Below are 24,928 nucleotides of genomic sequence, written 5' to 3'. Positions count from 1 at the left end.
GAGGTCGGCGATGCTGCAGAATAGTAACCATAGAGGTCCTTGAGACCTCTATGGTTACTGATCCCCGGCAGCTGTGGCGGCGCTCACAGCACACCTGCATTTCTGCTACATAGCAGCAAACATCAGATCGCTGCTATGTAGGAGGCTATTGAACCATGGCAAAGGTAAAAAAAAAATATATATATAAAAGTTTAAATCACCCCCCTTTCGCCCCATTCAAAATAAATCAATAAAAAAAAATCAAAAAAAATCAAACCTACACATATTTGGTATCGCCGCGTTCAGAATCGTCCGATCTATCAATAAAAAAAAGCATTAACCTGATCGCTAAACGGCGTAGCGATAAAAAATTCGAAAACGAATTACGTTTTTTTGGTCGCCGCGACATTGCATTAAAATGCAATAACGGGCGATCAAAAGAATCTGCACTGAGTATCTGCACCGAATTGGAATCATTAAAAACACCAGCTCGGCACGCAAAAAATAAGCCCTCAACCGACCCCAGATCATGAAAAATGGAGACGCTACGAGTATCGGAAAATGGCGCAATTTTTTTTAACCCCTTCATGACCCAGCCTATTTTGACCTTAATGACCTGGCCATTTTTTGCAATTCTGACCAGTGTCCCTTTATGAGGTAATAACTCAGCAACGCTTCAACGGATCCTAGCGATTCTGAGACTGTTTTTTCGTGACATATTGGGCTTCATGTTAATGGTAAATTTAGGTCGATAATTTCTGCGTTTATTTGTGAAAAAAATGGAAATTTGGCGAAAATTTTGAAAATTTCGCAATTTTCACATTTTTTATTTTTATTCTGTTAAACCAAAGAGTTATGTGACACAAAATAGTTAATAAATAACATTTTCCACATGTCTACTTTACATCAGCACAATTTTGGAAACAAAATTTTTTTTTGCTAGGATGTTATAAGGGTTAAAATTTGACCAGTGATTTCTCATTTTTACAACAAAATTTACAAAACCATTTTTTTTAGGGACCACCTCACATTTGAAGTCAGTTTCAGGGTTCTATATGGCTGAAAATACCCAAAAGTGACATCATTCTAAAAACTGCACCCCTCAAGGTGCTCAAAACCACATTCAAGAAGTTTATTAACCCTTCAGGTGCTTCACAGCAGCAGAAGCAACACGGAAGGAAAAAATGAACATTTAACTTTTTAGTCACAAAAATGATCTTTTAGCAACAATTTTGTTACTTTCCCAAGGGTAAAAGGAGAAACTGGACCACAAAAGTTGTTGTCCAATTTGTCCTGAGTACGCTGATACCTCATATGTGGGGGTAAACCACTGATTGGGCGCACGGCAGGGCTCGGAAGGGAAGGAGCGCCATTTGACTTTTTGAATGAAAAATTGGCTCCAATCTTTAGCGGACACCATGTCGCGTTTGGAGAGCCCATGTGTGCCTAAACATTGGAGCTACCCCACAAGTGACCTGAGTACACTGATACCCCATATGTGGGGGTAAACCACTGTTTGGGCACAAGTCGGGGCTCGGAAGGGAAGTAGTGACGTTTTGAAAGGCAGACTTTGATGGAGTGGTCTGCGGGCATCACATTCCATTTGCAGAGCCCCTGATGTGCCTAAACAGTAGAAACCCCCCACAAGTGACCCCATTTTGGAAACTAGACCTCCCAAGGAACTAATCTAGATGTGTGGTGAGCACTTTGAACCCCCAAGTGCTTCACAGAAGTTTATAACGCAGAGCCGTGAAAATAATAAATACGTTTTCTTTCCTCAAAAATAATTTTTTAGCCCAGAATGTTTTATTTTCCCAAGGGTATCAGGAGAAATTTGACCCCAAAAGTTGTTGTCCAGTTTCTCCTGAGTACACTGGTACCCCATATGTGGGGGTAAACCACTGTTTGGGCACACGTCTGGGCTCGGAAGGGAGATAGCACCATTTGACTTTCAATGTAAGATTGGCTGGAATCAATGGTGGCGCCATGTCGCGTTTGGAGACCCACTGATGTGCCTAAACAGTGGAAACCCCTCAATTCTAACTCAAACACTAACCCCAGCACACCCCTAACCGCAACACACCCCTAACCCTAGTCTTAACCCTAATTCCAACCCTAACCCTAAGGCTATGTGCCCACGTTGCGGATTTGTGTGCGGATTTTTCGGCACCGTTTTTGAAAAATCTGCAGGTAAAACGCACTGCGCTTTACCTACGGATTTACCGTGGATTTCCAGTGTTTTTTGTGCGGATTTCACCTGCGGATTCCTATTATGGAGCAGGTGTAAAACGCTGCGGAATCCGCATAAAGAATTGACATGCTGCGGAAAATACAACGCAGCGTTTCCGCACTGTATTTTCCGCACCATGGGCACAGCGGATTTGGTTTTCCATAGGTTTACGTGGTACTGTAAACTGCTACGAATCCGCAGCGACCAATCCGCTGCGGATCCGCAGCCAAATCCGCACCGTGTGCACAGCCTAATTCTAACCCTAATTCCAACCCTAGCCCTAATTCTAACCCTAATTGTAACCCTAATTCTAACCCTATCCCTAAGTGCAACCCTATCCCTAAGTGCAACCCTATCCCTACCCCTAACCCTAATGGAAAAACAAAAATAAATATATTTTCTGTACTTTATTATTGTCCCTACCTATGGCGGTGATAAAGGGGGGGATTTATTTACTATTTTTTTTATTTTGATCGCTGTGATAGAACTTATCACAGCGATCAAAATGTACAGGGAACGAATCTGCCGGCCAGCAGATTCGGCGGGCGCACTGCGCATGCGCCCGCCATTTTCCAAGATGGCGGCGCCCATGCGAGAAGACGGAGGACACCGGGAGGGACACCGGGACTAGGTAAGTATGGGGGGTGCGATCGGACAGCGGGTGGACGGAGGGGAGGACGGGGGAGGGGCGGAGCTGAGAGGAAGGCGTTTACAACAGGACGGAGGGGTACGGAACACTGACGGCGGCTGCAGATCGCCGCCGCCAGTCGTGGGGGGTGGCCAGATCGGGGTCTCCAGCCATGGCCGATGCTATTGCAGCATCGGCCATGGATGGATTGTAATATTTCACCAATTTTCATAGGTGAAATATTACAGATTGCTCTGATTGGCTGTTGAAAGTGAAACAGCCAATCAGAGCGATCGTAGCCATGGGGGGGCGAAGCCACCCCCCTGGGCTGTAGCACCACTCCCCCTGTCCCTGCATGTCGGGTGAAATTTGAGTTAACCCTTTCACCCGGCCTGCAGGGACGCGATCCGGCCATGACGCATATGCTGCGTCACAGGTCGGATTGGCACAGGTTTTCATGACGCATACGGTGCGTCAAAGATCGGGAAGGGGTTAAGCAAAGTTTGGAATTTTTTTTCACCACTTAGGTAAAAAATAACCTAGTCATCTTAGGTGTCTATGAACTCGTACTGACCTGAGAATCATAATGGCAGGTCAGTTTCAGCATTTAGTGAACCTAGCAAAAAAGCCAAACAAAAAACAAGTGTGGGACTGCACTTTTTTTTGCAATTTCACCGCACTCGGAATTTTTTTCCCGTTTTCTAGTACACGACATGCTAAAACCAATGATGTCGTTCAAAAGTACAACTCGTCCCAAGCCCTCATATGGCCAAATTGACGGAAAAATAAAAAAAGTTATGGCTCTGGGAAGGAAGGGAGGGAGTGAAAAATGAACACGGAAAAATGGAAAATCCCAAGGTCATGAAGGGGTTAAAATCATTTTTTTCAAGCTGGTGTTATAAAGTATTCTAATTTTCTGAGATAATGACTTTGGGGTGTTCATTGGCTGTAAGCCATAATCAACATTAACAGAAATAAACACTTGAAATAGATCTGCTTGTAATGATTCCATGAGTTTCACTTTTTGTATTGAAGTACTGTAATAAATTAACTTTTTGGTATTATAAATTTTGTGAGATGTACTTGTATGTGGCCATCTGAAACAAGTAAATGACAAATTTTTTGTTCCTGGTATATGAAAGCGCAGAAACGCTGCGTTGTATTTTCCTCAGCATGTCAATTTTTTGTGCGGATTCCGCAACGTTTTACACCTGTTCCTGTATAGGAATCCGCAAGTGTAAAAACACAGGTGAATTCTGCCCAAAAATGCTGGAAATCCGCAGTTAATACGTAGGTAAAACGCAGTGCATTTTACCTGCAGATTTTTCAAAAATGGTGCGGAAAAATCCGCACAGGAATCCGCAAAGTGTGCACATAGCCTCACGCAATTAAAACCTAGCAACAGTCACAGATAACTCCATCAAACGCCTTCAATAACCACCACCAACCTCTAGCTATGCAGCAAAAGCTACCTCCTTAGACAACGAGTGCTAGCCAGGGCCTGGTTTATATAGGAGATGGGGTAGTTAATAGTGCACAGCTGAGAACTTTATGACAGGAAAGCTTCCAGGAGCTCTCAACAGAACTGATTAACCCCAACACTGCTAAAATAAATTTACACCATTTAATATGAAGATGAAGTGCTTCTAATCAGTGCAGGAGTAGGAGAAATTAGACTATGCAGTCTTCTGGCTCCTCTCAGTCGTGGTAAACCCGTGACAGTATAGTTGTTGAACCTGGTCTGCATGTATTTGTTGTAATCAATATCACAGGTTTTTGCTTTGGAGTATTGGATCCTATTTCTACAGTCATGGCATATGTGTGGATTGAGCTGAGGAAAAAAAATATCTTTCTTAGGGCATGCTGCGATTGTCCTTGTATATTGGACGAGACTCGAAAATGCAAATCAATGGGTGCGAGAAAAAAAACAAAAAAAAAACGGAGGGCAAATGGACAATCCGTATGTTTTGTAAGCACCCATAATGGAATTACGACTAAGTTTTTCATTTTACTTAATCTAGCTTTTATAAAGCACAGTCATTTTTGCAATTATTATTTTATAACCATATTTCACATTTGTACATATAGAACAGAATCCAACTTACTGGAATGGGAGACAGCATCTGAGTCTGAGCCTGGTCCATCTCAACCGGAGGTTCCTGGTCCATCTAAGGAGGAGGTTCCTTGCCCAACGCCACAACAACAGGTTGGCAAGGAGCAAGAAGGGCAGGCCAGCAGTAGCAGCCCAACCATGGCCCTAGATACTTCCTCACAGGTATCAGCAATACCAAGGCAACACAGCGAAGAAGTAGGGAGGCCCACAACAAAGATAAGAAGGCAGATAGCCACATGATGGACTATATTTCCAGAACCATATGGGATGATGGGGAAGAGGCATTATGGCATAGTTTAGCCCAACATCTTTGGCAAATCCCCTCGGAATTAAGGATAGAAACAAAAACAGCAATATGACACCTCATCCATGCTGACATCACCCCACATAATACACAACATATTTTCACATACAAAGAAAAAAGCCACCAAATACAGATTCAGTGTCACCAAGCATCCAGCAATGTGTCTGCATCCACTTCTGACACAGGCCATCCTCCTTCCACCATCCCTCTTACTGACTCAGGACACCCTCCTTCCACTGTTCCTCCTAGTGGCTCAGGGCATCCTCATACCAGTGTACCAGCACCATACATACGACAGCATACTACCACTGGCCATCTGCCATCAAGACCTCCAGTAGTAGGTACTCCCCAAACCTCCTCCAGACCACACACAAGAACCCAGCCAGCCTATGGTACAGCACAAACAACTTATGGTCAGCATTACTACTATGCGCCACACTCCACCCAACCACAGTCTGCTTGCCAAGGTGAAGGCTGCCATAATGGCCCTCACCAGCAACCCTTCAATATTGGCCATGGCAGCCAAATATCCTCCTGACCAAGTCCACAGGATCCTTGTTGGTATTATTCTGCTCAGGTTGATTATGTCCCCAGTGAACAACCACAGAACCCACCCCATAACAACAGCTCAACAAAACTTGTGTCATATCAACCAATCCCTCAGAAAACCAACCAATCCCAAGCAACCTCCAGTCCACCCTCCCCGCCCACATCATATCATTCCTTTTTCCAGCTGTAATGATTTGTGTGGGTTATTAAATCATTGTCCAAATTTAAAAATTATTTTTATTTTCATTTTTGTGAAATCATGCAAAAAGTTTTGTGAATCAGCAAACTAAGTGTCACATTTCATAATAAGTGATGTCTGCATTGTGCACACAAAAGTGAAAATAATGTTTACACAGAGTAGGATTATTACAACAGTCATAATCAATACAAAATAGAATTTAAACATCATAGCCCCACATTTTCTTGCAAGGGTATGGATCCCTCAGGCATCAGAAAATAATCCCCAAAAACTTGGGGGACTGAGACTTGAAAGATCACTGCACCTGGGCAAAACCTGTGCAATTGGATCAGGAATGTTAGCCAATCCTCAATCAGCATCCACAAACACAAGCAAATCGTGGATATGGGTAAAATTGTGCAGTATTACAGAGGCCTTAATAACACCATTGACATTTTGCTCATTATTTGGAGGGCAGTAAGAAAAATCCTGCATTTAGCAGTCAAAATGCCAAAGGCACATTCAACCAGAGGCTGTGCCCGAAGTAAGCCCGTAATTAGAAATCCGTTGACATCGGTCAAAACTATGCAGAGAATAAGGCCTCACAAATGGCGTGTGACCTGAAAAGCCTCATCAGCCACAATAAAAAAAGGAAAAATAGGTAAGGTAAATAAGATAGGTCTCAGGAGCGCAAAAAGAAGACTCGAACACCAGGTTGTATTTGAACCACAACGCGTTTCAACGGATAACACAGTCTTCATCAGGTTGTGGTTCAAATACAACCTGTTGTTCGAGTCTTCTTTCTGCGCTCCTGAGACCGATCTTCATTTTTTCTGCTATCGCATCCTCTACTGGAGGTGTTCGGCTGGAAGCTGCGGGGGACTCTGCACCTTTTCTTCCCTCTCCCCTCTCTGGGTCTACCTCCTGGCGCTCCACTAAACCGCCATTTACTATAATGCAATAAAAAAAAGGAACTGGTTCACCACTAGAGTCTGGGAGTATCCTTGGGGTGCCACACCCATCTGATTGGCTTTAAGCCGCCGACCCATTAAGGAAGAATTGAAGATTCTAGAATTTCCAGTTCTTCCATAGGCCCCAATATCAACTATTACAAACTGGTAGTTGCTGTCAACTAATGTCAAAAGAACCACTGAAAAATATTGCTTATAATTGTAGTATTGGGACCCTGAGTTTGGCAGCTTCTTGACCCGGATATGCTTGCCATTTAAAGCACACAAAGAATTAGAAAACCGACACCTAATATACATCCCCCTTGAGATGTGCTCCCAGTCACCAGTGATTCGCTCCGACATCACTTTCTCATTTAGAGGATCCCATATTTGTGAACCGGTGTCCTTCACTATTGGAGGAGATTGTTGTTCTGCCAAGTAGGAATTCTTAATGGAGGGCAGCATATGACTCTCCAATGGCAAGGAACCTAAAATATAAACAAAGTAGAAATTAAGGCAAAGTGAAGATTGCTTTAAAATGGCCAACATTACATGAAGCCAGTAGATTTTGTATTTTGAGAGCGAAATTAGTGATCAAAAACAGACATATGCTATTTCTATAATTTTAGAAAATAAATGTTAAGTATATTTTAATTTAAAAAAAAATGTTACCTCAGGGTAAGCAGCAGGCGTTCTTCAGCAGAAATGCATTGGCGAAAGCAGGTATTTTGAAGAGTCAATCCTGGCTGATGCTCCTCCGGTAGAAGGTCAAGGATAGGCATCGACATTCGCGGTTAGAAAACAATAATACTAGAAGACAGATCATAGTTGTATGAAATTAATCAGTGTTGAGGCCTGCTGTCTCAAATAGGCTAATTGTATTATGGACACTCCATCATAGCAATTTAAAAACCAAAAACAAGGAGTAACAATTCTTTCAAAAACTACAAACTTTATTAAAAAAAAAATCCATATAGACAAATAAAAACACATGTACATTATATATAAAGGCAAGGAAAAAATGAAGGGCTCAGAGGGAACAGGACGTCTAGCTCATCCAAAAAAAAGTAAAGTAGACATGGGGGGCTGGATCATGGAAAAATGGTTTTCAAAATAGTACAAGCAATGCTATTCATTAAGTGCCAGTGCCTAAGAATTTCAAAAATGCCAAACATGCAAAAAGGTATTGCTGGTGAAAAAGGTAAATCATCATAGTCAGACAACTGAGTTAAACTATACTGGGAAAACCAAAATCCCAGGCAGCATACCTGTGCATATATGGAGATTACATATCACTTAATCCATATTCTTACCCATGTTGTTCTACTAGGATGAGGCAGTCAACAGCCCCAACGCACGTTTCGCATGGACTTCCTCGGGGGGGCTATCAATCACTGACATTAGCAATTAGGCCATAAGTTTGTCCGGATGCCTCCGTAGATGACGATACAGCCGAGCAAAATGATCTCTTGTAGGACGTTGGGTGAGGAGTGGATGTACCCAATATCTGCAAAACCTCCTTGGATCAACAATGGGGGAATAGCCAACCCCATACTCAGGGGATAACATCCTGTGGAAAAAGAGCTGCTTATTAGGATCAAAAGATACATTTCTGCCTGCCATAGTTATAAGTTGCTGTTGGCAACACCAAAAGTATACGATTCTGTGACGTATATCCTCAAGAATATATGGATGTGCTCAGCATTACACATTATGTAAATGGGGTTTATATAGGGCTGGCAACATAAAAAAGCCCTACAAAAATAGAATGATTTTGAATTGAAAACGTATGTGAAAAACGTATTGCATACACATGTAATACAGATGTCATACAGATGCTCTGTGGGAAAAAAAAATTGTATTGTACTCGCATGAAAACTTGCATGACACTAGTCCCAATTTTCTGGGCAGATACCGTATTTTTATTTATTTATTTTTAGCGGGCATGGGTATAAGCCCTTATCCTTATACTTAAGGGCAAGCAGCTCTCCAGCTACTGACTAACCCTTTGGAACTTTTTGTTGACCAATAATTGCGGAAACCCCTGACTGTTTTTGTGAATAGTCATACAAGCCCCTATGCTGTGTTCAACCAGACTTTTAAATAGGAGTATGCTGGTGTAGTAATTGTCTACATACAGGTTATAGCCTTTGTGAAAATGGACTTATCAGCTCCCAAATGATTTTTCCAGAAAAGCAGGGCATCCTGGTGGGTTTAGCTGGCTATCTTTCCTTTCATAAATGCGAAAAGCTATTGTATATCCTGTTAAACTCTCGCACATTTTATTGAGTTTTATTCCGAACCTTGCCCCCTTAGACGTAATAAATTGCTTGAGGTGTGGTCTTCCTTTGCATTTTACAAGGAACTCATTGATAGTAACGTTTTGTGTTGTGGTGTAGCACCTTAAGAACGTTTCTGTCAAGTGTTCAATAATGGGTCTGATTTTATATAGTCTGTCATGTTGTCCGGCATTTCTGGGCAGGCTTTGACTATTGTTCTTAAAATACCCAAATCTCATGAACATTTGCTCCCTCCACATCAGGCCTTATAAGTGGCCCATGGCCACAAATTCCATTTAAACCCTGCATCAAAGGGGTTGGGTGGGTCAGTCTTAGGGTATGTGCACACGTTGCGGATTCTCTGCGGATCCGCAGCGTTTTTTGCAGTGCAGAAACGCTGCAGATCCGCAATTGATTTACAGTACAATGTAAATCAATGAAAAAAAAAAATTTCTGTGCACACTTTGCGAAAAATCCGCTGCGGAAACGCTGCGGTTTTAAAGAAATAGCATGTCACTTCTTTTTTGTGAATCTGCAGCGTTTTTGTACCCACTCCATTATAAAAAACCGCAGGGGTAAAAACCACAGCAAATCCGCAAGAAAACCGCAGCAAAAAAAACGCTGCGGAACCGTACAAAAAACCGCAGGTGCTTTTTCTGCCAGGAGAGGCAGAATCCGCACCAGAAATTCCTAAGCCTAATCCGCGACGTGTGCACATAGCCTAAAAGAAGTAGCATGTCACGTTTTTGTGAATCTGCAGCGTTTTTGTACCCATTCCATTATAGAAAACCGCAGAAGTAAAAAACGCAGCAAATCCGCAAGAAACCGCAGCAAAAACGCACAAAAAAACGCAGGTGCGTTTTCTGCCAGGTGAGACAGAATCCGCACCAGAAATTCCTAAGCCTAATCCGCAACGTGTGCACATAGCCTTAAGTTTGCAAACTGCAGAGCAGATGGCTCTGCAAGGTTCCCCCTGTGTGAAGTAACACGAAGCCAAAAGTCCTGGCACTCCTCAGCGTGACACGGTGGAGAACTCACCCACGGCATCTGGTCTCGTATACGGGCTGTTTTTGATTCCAGGCTGCAATCCATAGGATACCATTTGTTTTCAGTTTGTGAGTATGTTGGACATTAACCCCTTCCCGACATGTGACGTAATAGTACGTCACATGTCGGGACCCCCGCTTTGATGTGCGCTCCGGCGGTGAGCGCACATCAAAGTCGCGACATGTCAGCTGTTTTTTACAGCTGACATGTGCGCGCAATAGCGGCGGGTGAAATCGCGATCACCCGCCGCTATTAACTAGTTAAATGCCGCTGTCAAACTCAGACAGCGGCATTTAACTACCGCATCCGGCCGTGCGGCCGGATATGAGCGCATCGCCGACCCCTGTCACATGATCGGGGGTCGGCGATGCTTGTGCATTGTAACCATAGAGGTCCTGGAGACCTCTATGGTTACTGATTGCCGGTGGCTGTGAGCGCCCCCCTGTGGTCGGCGCTCACAGCACACCTGCATTTTAGCTACATAACAGCGATCTGATGATCGCTGTTATGTAGCAGAGCCGATCGGGCTGTGCCTGCTTCTAGCCTCCCATGGAGGCTATAGAAGCATGGTAAAAGTTAAAAAAAAAAGTAAAAAAAAATGTGAAAAAAATAAAAAAAATATAAAAGTTTAAATCACCCCCCTTTCGCCCCAATCAAAATAAATCAATAAAAAAAAAGCCCAACCTACACATATTTGGTATCGCCGTGTTCAGAATCGCCCGATCTATCAATAAAAAAAAAGCATTAACCTGATCGCTAAACGGCGTAATGAAAAAAAAAATCGAAACGCCAGATTTACGTTTTTTTGGTCGCCACGACATTGCATTAAAATGCAATAACGGGCGATCAAAAGAACGTATCTGCACCGAAATGCTATCATTAAAAATGCCAGCTCGGCACGCAAAAAATAAGCCCTCACCCGACCCCAGATCACGAAAAATGGAGACGCTACGGGTATCGGAAAATGGCGCAATTTTATTTATTTATTTTTTTGCAAAGTTTGGAATTTTTTTTCACCACTTAGGTAAAAAAGAACCTAGTCATGTTTGGTGTCTATGAACTCGTACTGACCTGGAGAATCATAATGGCAGGTCAGTTTTAGCATTTAGTGAACCTAGCAAAATAGGCAAGCAAAAAACAAGTGTGGGATTGCCCTTTTTTTGCAATTTCACTGCACTTGGAATTTTTTTCCCGTTTTCTAGTACACGACATGGTAAAACCAATGATGTCGTTCAAAAGTACAACTCGTCCCGCAAAAAATGAGCCCTCACATGGCCAAATTGACAGAAAAATAAAAAAGTTATGGCTCTGGGAAGGAGGGGAGCGAAAAACGAAAACGGAAAAACGGAAAAAGCTCCGGGGGTGAAGGGGTTAAAGCCTCTTTGTTTTGAACTTTCCTGTTGTCACTGCCTGTATCTCATACTGCACCATCCCAACTGCGCTACACTGTGTATAAACATTGCGCTGCAGATGCCCTGCAAGCGCCAACATTTATCGAGCGTCAGAGGTCGCAAAGCAGTTAATGATCCAGGTGGGAATCATAAGGACAACAATCCTACTTAAAGGGACACTGTCACCTGAATTTGGAGGGAACAATCTTTAGCCATAGGGGCGGGGTTTTCGGGCGTTTGATGCACCCTTTCCTTACCCGCCGGCTGCATGCTGGCTGCAATATTGGATTGAAGTTCATTCTCTGTCCTCCGTAGTACATGCCTGCAGGCATCAAACACCCGAAAACCCCACCCCTATAGCTAAAGATTGTTCCCTCCAAATTCAGGTGACAGTGTCCCTTTAAATCTGCAGGTGTCAGATATCTATATAGCCATGGAGAAACCATACTTCTATGTTCAAGCTTTTAGTGTTTTGACAGAATATCAATCATTTGATCATATAAATATTTTTCGCTTCTTATGATGTATAGTTCTGCTTTGCACTGACAATAGCTTAAAATGCCAGTCACAGTGGCTTTTCTTATTACTACATATTGACATTTTAGGTACTGGTATCTTTCCATTTCTTGAAATTTGTCACCGGTGTTGACGTGAATTTATTGAATTTCTGTCACTTAAAGAAACAGAAGAGGAGATGAAAAGTAATTGTAAACTAACAATGATAGTGAGGCTTTAGGAAGTTTTGCTAATACAAAACACAAAAAGTTAGTAATGATTAATGGAAGTTTGGTAGAGTGACATTCCTTCAATCTAGAAATTCTGATTGTGCTCGGCTTCTTTCCTGCAATATAATTTAACAAGAAAGACCAGAAGCAGAACATTGACCATGGAGAACCAAATATAGGATTGCTAGAAGGAACCCATAAGCAGGTTTTTGCATCATAAACCAAACACATCAATGTTAGGTCACTATTTCTGATTTAATATTTCCGATTTTTTTTTTTTTTTTAATAATCTTTGCTTCTCTTCCAAAGATTTCCCATATACAATTGTTTTGCAAACTGAGTTCAAGTATAGGGGGTTGTAAAGATAGTGGCTGTGGACCCACTGTGCCACGGGCCGGGCTTACTTTGGATCGACCTAACTAAGTGACTACTGGGTATTTGCTACAACCTCTGATGGTGAAGATAGGCTTTGCCACTGGCAGTTATAAGGTGCTACTCCAAGGTAGTCCCCGAATGCACAGCAGCAGACCTGAAGGTCAGAGGCTAAGGTACAAGGTACAGAGGGGTGATACAGAGGCATAGTCAGACTGTCCGAGGTCGGTGCAGGCAGCACGGGATCAGTAAGCGTAGCCGAGGTCAGGAACAGAGAGGTTAGGCAGGATGGGTAAACAAGCCGGGTCTTTAATGGGAAGCGGAAAAAAGAAGGAATTCATAAACGTGTGCACTGCAAACAGATTAGGAACCAATGTTCGGGCCAGGAGTGGTGGGAGGAGATGCTTGACCCCTTAACAACTGCCGATATGCCTTTTTTCGGCAGCAGTTAAGGGTACTTATTCCTCAGCGCCGCTTTTTAACAGCGTTGAGAAATAAGGATACAGCGCCCCCTACAGGGGGTAGCCGAGACGCCAGAGTACATGATTCAAGTCGGATTTTACCAACCCCAGTGTTGCAATCACCGCTATTCACGAAATAACGGCGACCGCAAAAAAAAAGTCTGATTTCCCATTTAATTTCTCTCTCCTCTGATATGACCTAGCACATTAGAGAGAAATGGGGTCCCACGAGCCACCCCTGGTGTCCCTGGACCCTCCTGTCCTGTCCCCTTGCCATTGGCATCTTCTTCCAGGAAGAAAATGGCAGGGGCATGCGCAGTGCAACCGCAGAGATCAGCTGGCCGGCACCAATAGGAAAGTTTTCCTATTGGTTCATTTTGATCACTTTGATAGACCCCATCAGTGATCAAAAAAAAAAAAAAAAAAAATTGTAAATCAACCCCCCCCTCCACTTTATCACCCCCTTAGTTAGGTAAAATAATAAAATAAAAAATGTATTTATTTCCATTTTTCCGTTAGGGTTGTGGTTATGGTTGGGATTACAGTAAGGGGTGTGTTAGAGATAGAGTTGTGGTTAGGGTTGGAGTTAGAATTGGGGGTTACACTGTTTAGCTACGTCAGGGGGTTTCCAAATGCGTCATGGCACCACCATTGATTCCAGCCAATTTTGCATTCAAAAAGTCAAACAGTGCTCCCTTCTGAACCCTGCCCTGAGCCCAAACAGTGGCTTTCCCCCACATATGGAGTAGCGGCGAACTCAGGAAAAATTGCACAACACATTTTTTGGTTAATTTTCTCCCGATACTCTTGTGAAAAAAAAAAAAAAAAAAAATGGTTCCAAAGTAAATTTTTTTGTGAGAAAAGTAAAGTGTTCATGTTTTCATTCCACATTGATTTATTTCTCGTGAAGCATCTGAAGGGTTAATAAACTTCTTGAATGTGGTTTTGTGCACCTTGAGGGGTGCAGTTTCTAGAATGGTGTCACTTTGGGGTATTTTCTGCTAAAAATATTTTCAGGGACCCTTCTAGAAAAAATAAGATTGTAAAATGAGATGCAAACAAATTGCCTCTATTCCCAGTCAGCAATGTGCCCCCACACATCTCCAGCACTGACACCCACCATGCTCCTGACACATTAACCCCTTCCTAACCTCTGAAGTGTCTTCACTGGGGGCAGGTGCGTCCGTCTCCAGTGCTGTAAATAGTCGCAGACTTTCCATTTGTCGTCTGTGCGTCAGACATGTGAAATCCTCGCTGCAGCGCTCATTGCGCCTTATCACCTGTGTCAGAGGAGAGCTATTACCAGCGCCGGTCACCACTTATCTGCAATGTCCTACTAGCAGCTGAGACTGTGGCTGATAATCAGTGACCGAGCAGCGGCCGCAGCACCAACAGGAGGAGGGAGCTCTGCTCTGTGCGGTCACTCGGGCACCGGCCGGGCTTGTCTGCAACGCTGGACGCTGATTGGATGAAAACTCGTCACGTGGTCCCAGAACCAGGAAGTGAATGGTGCAGCTGGAGGGAAGCAGGTGGGAGGGACGGAAGGAGCAGCGCGTGTGACAGCGGCCGGGAAGCCAGTGACAGCCGGCAGCGGAGCCCAAGATCGACCCCGGGTGAGATACGTGCGTGTGGATCTGTGCAAGTATGAGTAACGCATTGCTCACCATTCATTCTGTGATCCGGATGGCACAGCCTCCCTTCCAACGCATCGGATGGGAGTTTGCCCTGTGACCTTGCAGGAGATCTTCTCCAAAGTGCTGGTGTAGTGACTGGAGATTTTCCCAGAAAAAAATAAATAAAAATAAAACCTCAGTATGAGCGAAGCTTACAGGACTCCTGATGTTGGCCCCTCCATAGATAAATGGGGTCCCATAGAGATCCTCGGCTTTCATGCTGGCCGATCTTTCTATGACTTCTGGCGACCAGACCGTTCCAGACCCCCAAGTGAATATTGTCACTGATTTTATATATATATATATATATATATATATATATATATATATATATATATATATATATATATATATTTCATTTTTTTTTTTCTGTTTAATGAAGACCACCTCTTCATTAAACCCCCCATGTTTAATGAAGACCCCCCATGGTGTTTAACAATGTTGTTCTCCCTCTCTCCCTCCCCCCACCATGGTGTTTAATGATGTTGTCCTCTCTCCCCCTCTCTCTCCCCCTCTCTCTCCCCCTCTCTCTCCCCCTCTCTCTCCCCCTCTCTCTCCCCCTCTCTCTCCCCCTCTCTCTCCCCCTCTCTCTCCCCCTCTCTCTCCCCCTCTCTCTCCCCCTCTCTCTCCCCCCCCACCATGGTGTTTAATAATGTTGTTCTCCCTCTCTCCCTCTCCCCCCACCATGGTGTTTAATAATGTTGTCCCCTCTCTCTCCCCCTCTCTCTCCCCCTCTCTCTCCCCCTCTCTCTCCCCCTCTCTCTCCCCCTCTCTCTCCCCCTCTCTCTCCCCCTCTCCCCCCACCATGGTGTTTAATAATGTTGTCCCCTCTCTCCCCCTCCCCCCCACCATGGTGTTTAATAATGTTGTCCCCTCTCTCTCTCCCCCTCTCTCCCCCTCTCTCCCCCTCTCTCTCCCCCTCTCTCTCCCCCTCTCTCTCCCCCTCTCTCTCCCCCTCTCTCTCCCCCTCTCCCTCTCCCCCCACCATGGTGTTTAATAATGTTGTCCCCTCTCTCCCCCTCTCTCCCCCTCTCTCCCCCTCTCTCCCCCTCTCTCCCCCTCTCTCCCCCTCTCTCCCCCTCTCTCCCCCTCTCTCCCCCTCTCTCCCCCTCTCTCCCCCTCTCTCCCCCTCTCTCCCCCTCCCCCCACCATGGTGTTTAATAATGTTGTCCCCTTCCCACTGGCGGCTGAGGTAATTCAGCAGCCATAAACCATCTGACGCTCCCTTTGTAGCTACATTCAGGCCACTGTATTTTCGATCTCAGTGATTTTTATAGAAAAAAACTGTCCCCACTCTGAGTAATGTTATACAGTAGTGCTGTCAGATGTGTGTGTGTTTTTTATTTCTTCAAACCACAAATATTCAGGGGACAAAATAGGAATCCAGTACTAGGCTCTCCTGTATGTAGGAGGAGAGTCGCCTATCCAACTCTATGGGGGACGGGTCCCATATAGATCACATATACGACATCAGATTTCTACAGATACATTAGGATTCTTATCACAGGCAACTTTTTAAGTTTTAATTACAGCTGATATATCCACACGACTGCCATATAGATGACAGAGGAGAAACTGTCCGTTTTTTTTCTTTCTTTTATATATACGCTCATGTGAACTTTTGCCCTAGCTGCTTATCATGTTCTTCAAAAAGGATCTTGCACAAATTGATATAAATTTTAGTTTATTTTTGGGACACATTTATTATTGTCAGAATATACGTGACCTAAAAAAATTAAACCACCAGTTTCTTTCCAGCATTAGTAATTCCATTTTTCTGTTCTAAGACGCGGCTCAGTCATACAATGCAGTTATTTGTCCCCAAATGCTCCTGCCTAATATTAGCCTGTCAGATTCTAAAAGTCTCAGAAACTGCCCCCAGGGAAATATAGAAGGTAAATCCAGCCCCAATCATTTCTGTGATACCTGACACAATAGATATTATTATTTTTATAAAAAAAAAAACACAACTTTTAATGTCATCCATGGCATATACAAATGACCCTGAGCAGTCCGGAGAGTGCTGTCCTTCACCAAAAACCGTCTGTCTTAGCATGGTGTGATCGCGACCTCTGCGTTGCTTGAAATCTAGAGCGTGTGCCCGGCGTTGAGCCTTCCTAGGCCCAGAGAAGAAGACCCAGCCGGTCACGGGAGGTCATTCACACCATGGGGGTTCCGCTGTCAGTGAAGATCCTCATCGCCCCCAGACTAGTCCAGGTCATTTGCATAGACCAAGAACAACATTGAATTTTTTTTTTCCAGTAATGACATGTATTGTAAACAATATTTTGATGTTGAATTTACCTTCTTAATGTTCTGAGTCTTCAGGAGCCTGACAGGTTCCCTCTAATTTATTTTCCTTCGTTGGGCCGTTATTTTGCTTGGTAGCTCATCAAGCTGCACATTTTTTTTTGTTCTGGTAAAACTGACAGAGTAAGTTTCCTCTAGACTTTAATACACCAAGTCCGCAGGGTATAACTAAACATTTTCCCTCCAAAATTCCCAATGAGCTTGTGAGTATTTTGGATCACTGAATCCTTTTTAAAGGGGGCCTGTCATCTGATTGATGCTGCTCAAACTGCGGGCCCTATGAATCGAATCCTGGATGCCTGATTGCAGCAAGTTGTAATATTCTCTGAAACTCTTAGTATACATTACCAATCTGGCCACAGACCAAACTAGTCTGGCTCTGTGCTTGGCCGCTCATTCCTCCTGCTGGAGGGGCCTCCTGGGTGTGGAGCTGGACTCGCCTGGTCTCTGGCTATGGTCTCCAGCTGGATCTTTAAAGTATGTTTTCACCGAAATGCCGTGGCGTTACAGAGATTAATATATACCTGTCTGCAATTGTGCAACCAGGTATAGATTAGAGATGAGCGAGTGTACTCGTTGCTGGGGTGGTCTCCGAGTATTTGTTAGTGTTTGGAGATTTAGTTTTTGTTGACACTGCTGAATGATTTACAGCTACTAGCCAGCCTGAGTACATGTGGGGGTTGCTAGGGAATCCCCACATGTAATCAAGCTGGCTAGTATCTGTAAATCATTCATCTGCGGTGATGAAAACTAAATCTCCGAGCACTAACAAATACTCGGAGGTCACCCAAGCGTGCTCTGGAAAACCCGAGCAACGAGTACACTCGCTCATCATTAGTATAGATTCATACTAAGATAAAGTCCTGCAGCCTTATACCAGGTATATTCCAAGCACACTTGTGCGTTAATAGAGCATCTTCGGCGCGCTCGATTAACCATCCCCACGGTTGCATGTCTTGAGACTCTCCGACATTCCCAACACTTGCAGGATTGCCTGTTTGTTAGCCCATCCCGGCATGTGTAGCGGCAGCCGAACAGCCACGAGAAATGCAGCCGCGGGGACTCGATCCTAGTATTCGAGCACACTGAAGATACTCTATTAACGCCCGAGCATTCTCGGATAACACCTCATCCCATCACGCTCGCTCACCACCTTTATTCCAACAAGTTTAAAAAAAAAAGTAGACATCCTCAAATCTGTCCAAAGTTGCATATTCTAATCCTACGCGTTTCAGACTGCAGCTTTGGCCATGTTCACGGATAAATGTATTCACGGATTGATTATCCATGAATAAGGACAGAGCTACGTAGGAAAAGAACCTACAACTTTGGACATGCTTGAGGTTGTCTACTTCTTAAACTCATTGGAATCTTGTTGAAATGATTCTTTCTTCTTAAATCCGTCACGTTTAGAAATGTTAATAATGTACAGCACCATAGAATCAATGGTGCTATATAAATAATATGAATAGATTTTTCATTTTATTTAAAAACAGCGATCCAGCAATGTTACCATCTTACTATAGTAAGTTTGTCATTTCTAATTATTAGTCATGTATGAAGGAGTTGGGCTGTGGGGGAAAGAGATGAGTGTGGACATTAGATGAGACTCCACGGCTGTGACGCTGAGCGTACAATCCCTGTGTCAATGAGCATTGTATGTGCTGGTGGAGGACGTTATTGTCCCACCTTCTTCTCTGGGACGTGTGACGCCCCGTCCTGGCAGGGAACATGCAGGTCACCGGCTGGACTTAGTAACCGTCTGTGACTGGAGGGCGAGGGGTCATTGACATCATAGGGTGTTGGGCGTCTGCTCCCTTCAGTAATTCCCTCTGACGTCTCCTAAAATAGTCTTGCTTGTGTCTCTGACTGTTCCAGCATTAATAGCGTGGAGATGGAGGACAATGTGGATGACGCCGAGGTTGTGATGGTCCCCGAGCTGCACAAGTTGCTAGACCAGGACCCTTATCTCAGGCCGTACAAGAGGGACTTCCAGAGGAGGTAAGATGAGCACCGTCCCTGCCGTCTGTTCCCTCACTAGCTGATGTATAGAAATAATATGGGATCCACCGTCTGATCCCAGCTCAGATCTCCAGAACGGGGATCTCTGGACAACAATCCTGCCAGGACACAGATGCTATGAATACAGACGTCACCTATTTCCCTAAATCCCCAAAAAGTAAATGGAGTGATGGCAGCCTGTCCATTCACAATAGCTGTGAAAAGTGAGGGGTTATTGTCCCACTCCCCCCTCTCTGCATGCTTGCAAAGGGAATCCTTCATCAATAACATTAATTAGAAAAATTCCTTTTTATTACTATTTGGTGATCCAGCAAAGACCTGTAAGATATTAACAGATCTCACAAGAATGGAGAGTTAAATAAAGCAGAGATAATGTGGTAGCAGGTTTTCTGTGACTGTCCAATAATCCAAAATTCATGTTAATGAATTTGTCAGCAAATCTTGAAATGCAAGCAAAATCGATCTCTCAGACTTGATGATGTTGGTGTACTTGCTTTCAATATTCAGCTCAGAGTGGCTGTTTAATCCTGATAATAAAAATTTATATTTCATGTACATATATATTTATTTAATATGTAATACCGACTTATGAAAACAGAAAGTGGGAACATTTTAAAAGAAGCTACAACCGTTCTGATACTGAGGTTTCATAGTAAGTATTCTAGGCTCATCAGGTGTGAGAGTATTTTAAGAATGTGTGCAGGTTGTGTTGATATTTGAGAAAGGGGTTCTCATATCTACTTAAATGGGTAATGTTACAAAGAAAAAAGGGGCCACTTTGCAAGTTATCTCTTATTAAAAATCTGTTCTGTTTGCTATAAACAGACTTTTAATTCTGTTGTGTCATACTAGTTTCCTTGGTTGCCAGCCACCGCTGCGGTCTAAGGCAAGGAGGGCAGCTCTTATAAGCTATTTGCTATGGAGCTTGTAAGCGCTGCTCTGAAGTACAGCCAACTTTGATACCCAACTTTTAAATTTTTTTTATTGCAATTAAAAAAACAAACATAAAGAACCCTCCTAGAACATGAAGTGCAGTTACCAACATATAAGATCTCCAGCTGCTGCGACTTGATAATTAGGCTTGGACGGTTTTATGTGGTTTAATGGATTTTTACATCTTTTTTTTTTTTTCCTGTCCTACTATGAAAATATGATGCATAATAACTTGCCGTTCTTCTACTGCTTTTCTACAGCAATAACTACCATATTTTTCGGACTATAAGACGCACCGGACCATAAGACGCACCCCAAATTTTCAGAATAAAAATAAGGAAAAAAAAATAATGTTTCAAATGGGGGTACGTCTTACAGTCCGAATTCAGCTTACCAGTTAAGGGATCGGCACAGGTGGAGAAGTGGTCACAGGGGTCTTTCGGTGGTCCAGGCTGGTGCGTTGGCCTCCAGGAAATCCCATCCCAGGCTGGTGCTCTGTGCTTGGGCAGGGGTGGAGGCTCTGGGCTCCGGGGCAGTGGCTGGGCTCCGGGGCAGTGGCTGGGCTCCGGGGCTGTGGCAGCAGCTCTCTGGGCTCAGTGGGGGCTCCGACGGCATTTCGTCAAAGCCCGGAGGCCCCCCACTCATCCGTTAATGGCATGTTGCGGTGGCCTCCGAGAACATGACCGCCGGGAAAATGGCCGCCGGGAAAATGGCCGCCGGGCTGGCGCACGCTCAGATTCAGATCTTGTTGCCGAGATCTCGCCCCGAGATCTCGGGAGACGAGATCTCGTTGACGAGATTTGAATCTGAGCGTGCGCCGGCCCGGTGGCCATTTTCCCGGCACCCATGTTCTCGGAGGCCACCGCAACATGCCATTATGAGCGGGGGTGCCTCCGGGCTTTGACGAAATGCCGTCGGAGCCCCCACTGAGCCCAGAGAGCTGCTGCCACAGCCCCACAGCACAGCCCCTGCCCGCAGCACAGCCACAGCCGCACCAGCACCAGCATGGGAAGGGAGGCTGCATCGGGACCGTCGCCGCTGCCGCATGATTTGTAAGTATATTGCGACTACAAGACGCACCCCCATTTTCCAATAACATTTTTTGGGAAAAAAGTGCGTCTTGTAGTCCGAAAAATACGGTAGGTCCCCCATTGGTCTACTCTCCTTTGGCTCATTAGCATATGACCACTGTAGTAGTAGTGCACCACTACTCCTATATTATATAGAGTCATTACAAACAGAGTGATCTGTTTCAAGTGTTTATTTCTGTTAATGTTGATGATTATATCTTACAGCCAATGAAAACCCAAAAGTCATTATCTCAGAAAATTAGAATACTTTATAACACCAGCTTGAAAAATGATTTTAACCCCTTCATGACCCAGCCTATTTTGACCTTAAAGGGCCACTGTCACCCCCCCCCCCCCCAGCCGTTATAAACTAAAAGAGCCACCTTGTGCAGCAGTAATGCTGCAGTCTAACAAGGTGGCTCTTTTAGTTTTTGATTCATTTATTACCTCAAAAAAGCGTTTTAAAAATTGGCCACACATACCAGATATTGTACCAGGAGGCGGTCCGAATCGTCCTCTATGAAGCTCCCAACTGCCGTCACTCTTCTCTTCCGGGGCGATGGTCCCAGCCCCCTGAGCGCTGTTATCTTCTGAAATCCGGCGCCTGCGCTGTGCGTGCCTGCCTGGGGCCTGCGCAGTGTTCATTGTCAGTGCGGCCACACTGTTGCTAAATCCCCCGCCCCGCACTGTTATTCATTATGCACAGTGCGGGGCTGGGGTTCCTGGGAAGGCAGGGGAGCTGGGGAGCGTCGGAGCTGGGGAGCGTCTAAACAGCGCAGTGCGTATGCCCAGGAACCCCAGCCCCGCACTGTGCATAATGAATAACACAGTGCGGGGCGGGGGATTCAGCAACAGTGTGGCCGCACTGACAATGAACACTGCGCAGGCCCCAGGCAGGCACGCACAGCGCAGGCGCCGGATTTCAGAAGATAACAGCGCTCAGGGGGCGGGTACCATCGCCCCTGAAGAGAAGAGTGACGGCAGTTGGGAGCTTCATAGAGGACGCTTCGGACCGCCTCCTGGTACAATATCTGGTATTTGTGGCCAATTTTTAAAACGCTTTTTTGAGGTAATAAATGAATCAAAAACTAAAAGAGCCACCTTGTTAGACTGCAGCATTACTGCTGCACAAGGTGGCTCTTTTAGTTTATAACGGCTGGGGGGGGGGGGGTGACAGTGGCCCTTTAATGACCTGGCCGTTTTTTTGCAATTCTGACCAGTGTCCCTTTATGAGGTAATAACTCAGGAACGCTTCAACGGATCCTAGCGGTTCTGAGACTGTTTTTTCGTGACATATTGGGCTTATTGTTAGTGGTAAATTTAGGTCGATAATTTCTGAGTCTATTTGTGAAAAAACGGAAATTTGACAAGTTTTGAAAATTTTGCAATTTTCACATTTTGAATTTTTATTCTGTTAAACCAGAGAGTTATGTGACACAAAATAGTTAATAAATAACATTTCCCACATGTCTACTTTACATCCGCACAATTTTGGAAACAAATTTTTTTTTTGCTAGGAAGTTATAAGGGTTAAAATTTGACCAGTGATTTCTCATTTTTACAACGAAATTTACAAAACCATTTTTTTTAGGGACCACCTCACATTTGAAGTCATTTTAGGGTTATATATGGCTGAAAATACCCAAAAGTGACACCATTCTAAAAACTGCACCCCTCAAGGTGCTCAAAACCACATTCAAGAAGTTTATTAACCCTTCAGGTGTTTCACAGCAGCAGAAGCAACATGGAAGGAAAAAATGAACATTTAACTTTTTAGTCACAAAAATGATCTTTTAGCAACAATTTTTTTATTTTCCCAAGGGTAAAAGGAGAAACTGGACCACGAACATTGTTGTCCAATTTGTCCTGAGTACGCTGATACCTCATATGTGGGGGTAAACCACTGTTTGGGCGCACGGCAGGGCTCGGAAGGGAAGGAGCGCCATTTGACTTTTTGAATGAAAAATTGGCTCCAATCTTTAGCGGACACCATGTCGCGTTTGGAGAGCCCCCGTGTTCCTAAACATTGGAGCTCCCCCACAAGTGACCCCATTTTGGAAACTACACCTCCCAAGGAACTAATCTAGATGCATAGTGAGCACTTTAAACCCCCAGTTGCTACAATGCAGAGCCGTGAAAATAAAAAATTATTTTTCTGTCCTCAAAAATGATTTTTAGCCCAGAATTTTTTATTTTCCCAAGGGTAACAGGAGAAATTGGACCCCAAATGTTGTTGTCCAGTTTCTCCTGAGTACGATGATACCCCATATGTGGGGGTAAACCACTGTTTGGGCGCAGGGCTCGGAAGGGAAGGCACGCCATTTCGCTTTTTGAATGGAAAATTAGCTCCAATCATTTGCGGACACCATGTCGCGTTTGGAGAGCCCCTGATGTGCCTAAACATTGGAGCTCCCCCACAAGTAACCCCATTTTGGAAACTAGACCCCCCAAGGAACTTATCTAGATATGTGGTGAGCACTTTGAACCCCCAAGTGCTTCACAGAAGTTTACAACGCAGAGCCATCAAAATAAAAAATAATTTTTCTTTCCTCAAAAATGATGTTTTAGCAAGCAATTTTTTATTTTCACAAGGGTAACAGGAGAAATTGGACCCCAATAGTTGTTGCCCAGTTTGTCCTGAGTACACTGATACCCCATATGTGGGGGTAAACCACTGTTTGGGCACAAGTCGGGGCTCGGAAGGGAAGTAGTGACGTTTTGAAAGGCAGACTTTGATGGAGTGGTCTGCGGGCATCACATTCCATTTGCAGAGCCCCTGATGTGCCTAAACAGTAGAAACCCCCCACAAGTGACCCCATTTTGGAAACTAGACCCCCCAAGGAACTTATCTAGATGTGTGGTGAGCACTTTGAACCCCCAAGTGCTTCACAGAAGTTTATAACGCAGAGCTGTGAAAATAAAAAGAAAATTTCATTCCTCTAAAATGATGTTTTAGCAAGCAATTTTTTATTTTTGCAAGGGTAACAGGAGAAATTGGACCCCAATAATTGTTGCCCAGTTTGTCCTGAGTATGCTGGTACCCCATATGTGGGGGTAAACCACTGTTTGGGCGCACGTCGGGGCTCGGAAGGGAGGGAGCACCATTTGACTTTTTGAACGCAAGATTGGCTGGAATCAATAGCGGCGCCATGTTGCGTTTGGAGACCCCTGATGTGCCTAAACAGTGGAAACCCCTCAATTCTAACTCCAACACTAACCCCAACACACCCCTAACCCTAATCCCAACTCTAGCCATAACCCTAATCCCAACACACCCCTAACCCCAACCCTAACCACAACTTTAACCCCAACACACCACTAACCCTAACCACAAGCCTATTCTTAACCCTAATTCCAACCCTAACTCTAATTCCAACCCTAAGGCTATGTGCCCACGTTGCGGATTCGTGTGAGATTTTTCCGCACCATTTTTGAAAAATCCGCAGGTAAAAGGCACTGCGTTTTACCTGCGGATTTACCGCGGATTTCCAGTGTTTTTTATGCGGATTTCACCTGCGGATTCCTATTGAGGAACAGGTGTAAAACGCTGCGAAATCCGCACAAAGAATTGACATGCTGCGGAAAATACAACACAGCATTTCCGCGCTGTATTTTCCGCACCATGGGAACAGCGGATTTGGTTTTCCATAGGTTTACATGGTACTGTAAACCTGATGGAACACTGCTACGAATCCGCAGCGGCCAATCCACTGC

The 24,928-nt window shown here is 44.3% G+C and overlaps 1 protein-coding gene and 1 long non-coding RNA gene across 3 annotated transcripts in view; one reads left to right on the top strand and one right to left on the bottom strand.

The window, feature by feature from the left end:
- Positions 1-6,026: 6,026 nt before the first annotated feature.
- Positions 6,027-14,494, bottom strand: LOC143815144 (uncharacterized). The gene is made up of 4 exons (XR_013223690.1): positions 14,358-14,494; positions 8,245-8,501; positions 7,604-7,741; positions 6,027-7,419 (listed from the first exon to the last, which is right to left on the bottom strand). It is a non-coding gene; the product is annotated as an uncharacterized LOC143815144 (long non-coding RNA).
- Positions 14,495-14,670: 176 nt separating this feature from the next.
- The window catches only part of GBE1 (1,4-alpha-glucan branching enzyme 1), a 208,716-nt gene continuing 198,458 nt past the window's right edge, over positions 14,671-24,928 (top strand). Inside the window, exons 1-2 of one of the 2 annotated variants that reach the window (XM_077294074.1) lie at positions 14,671-14,819; positions 19,068-19,190. In XM_077294074.1, coding sequence (XP_077150189.1) covers positions 19,084-19,190 — 107 coding nt within the window. In that variant the 5' untranslated portion in view covers positions 14,671-14,819; positions 19,068-19,083. The remainder of the gene's footprint in view (positions 14,820-19,067; positions 19,191-24,928) is intronic. The other variant, XM_077294073.1, reaches the window with a different exon arrangement.

This window comes from Ranitomeya variabilis, chromosome 3, assembly GCF_051348905.1.
Source record: "Ranitomeya variabilis isolate aRanVar5 chromosome 3, aRanVar5.hap1, whole genome shotgun sequence".
Classification (NCBI taxonomy): domain Eukaryota; kingdom Metazoa; phylum Chordata; class Amphibia; order Anura; family Dendrobatidae; genus Ranitomeya; species Ranitomeya variabilis.
Note: the sequence above shows the minus strand (reverse complement) of the source record. Positions and strands in the feature narration are given on the sequence as shown.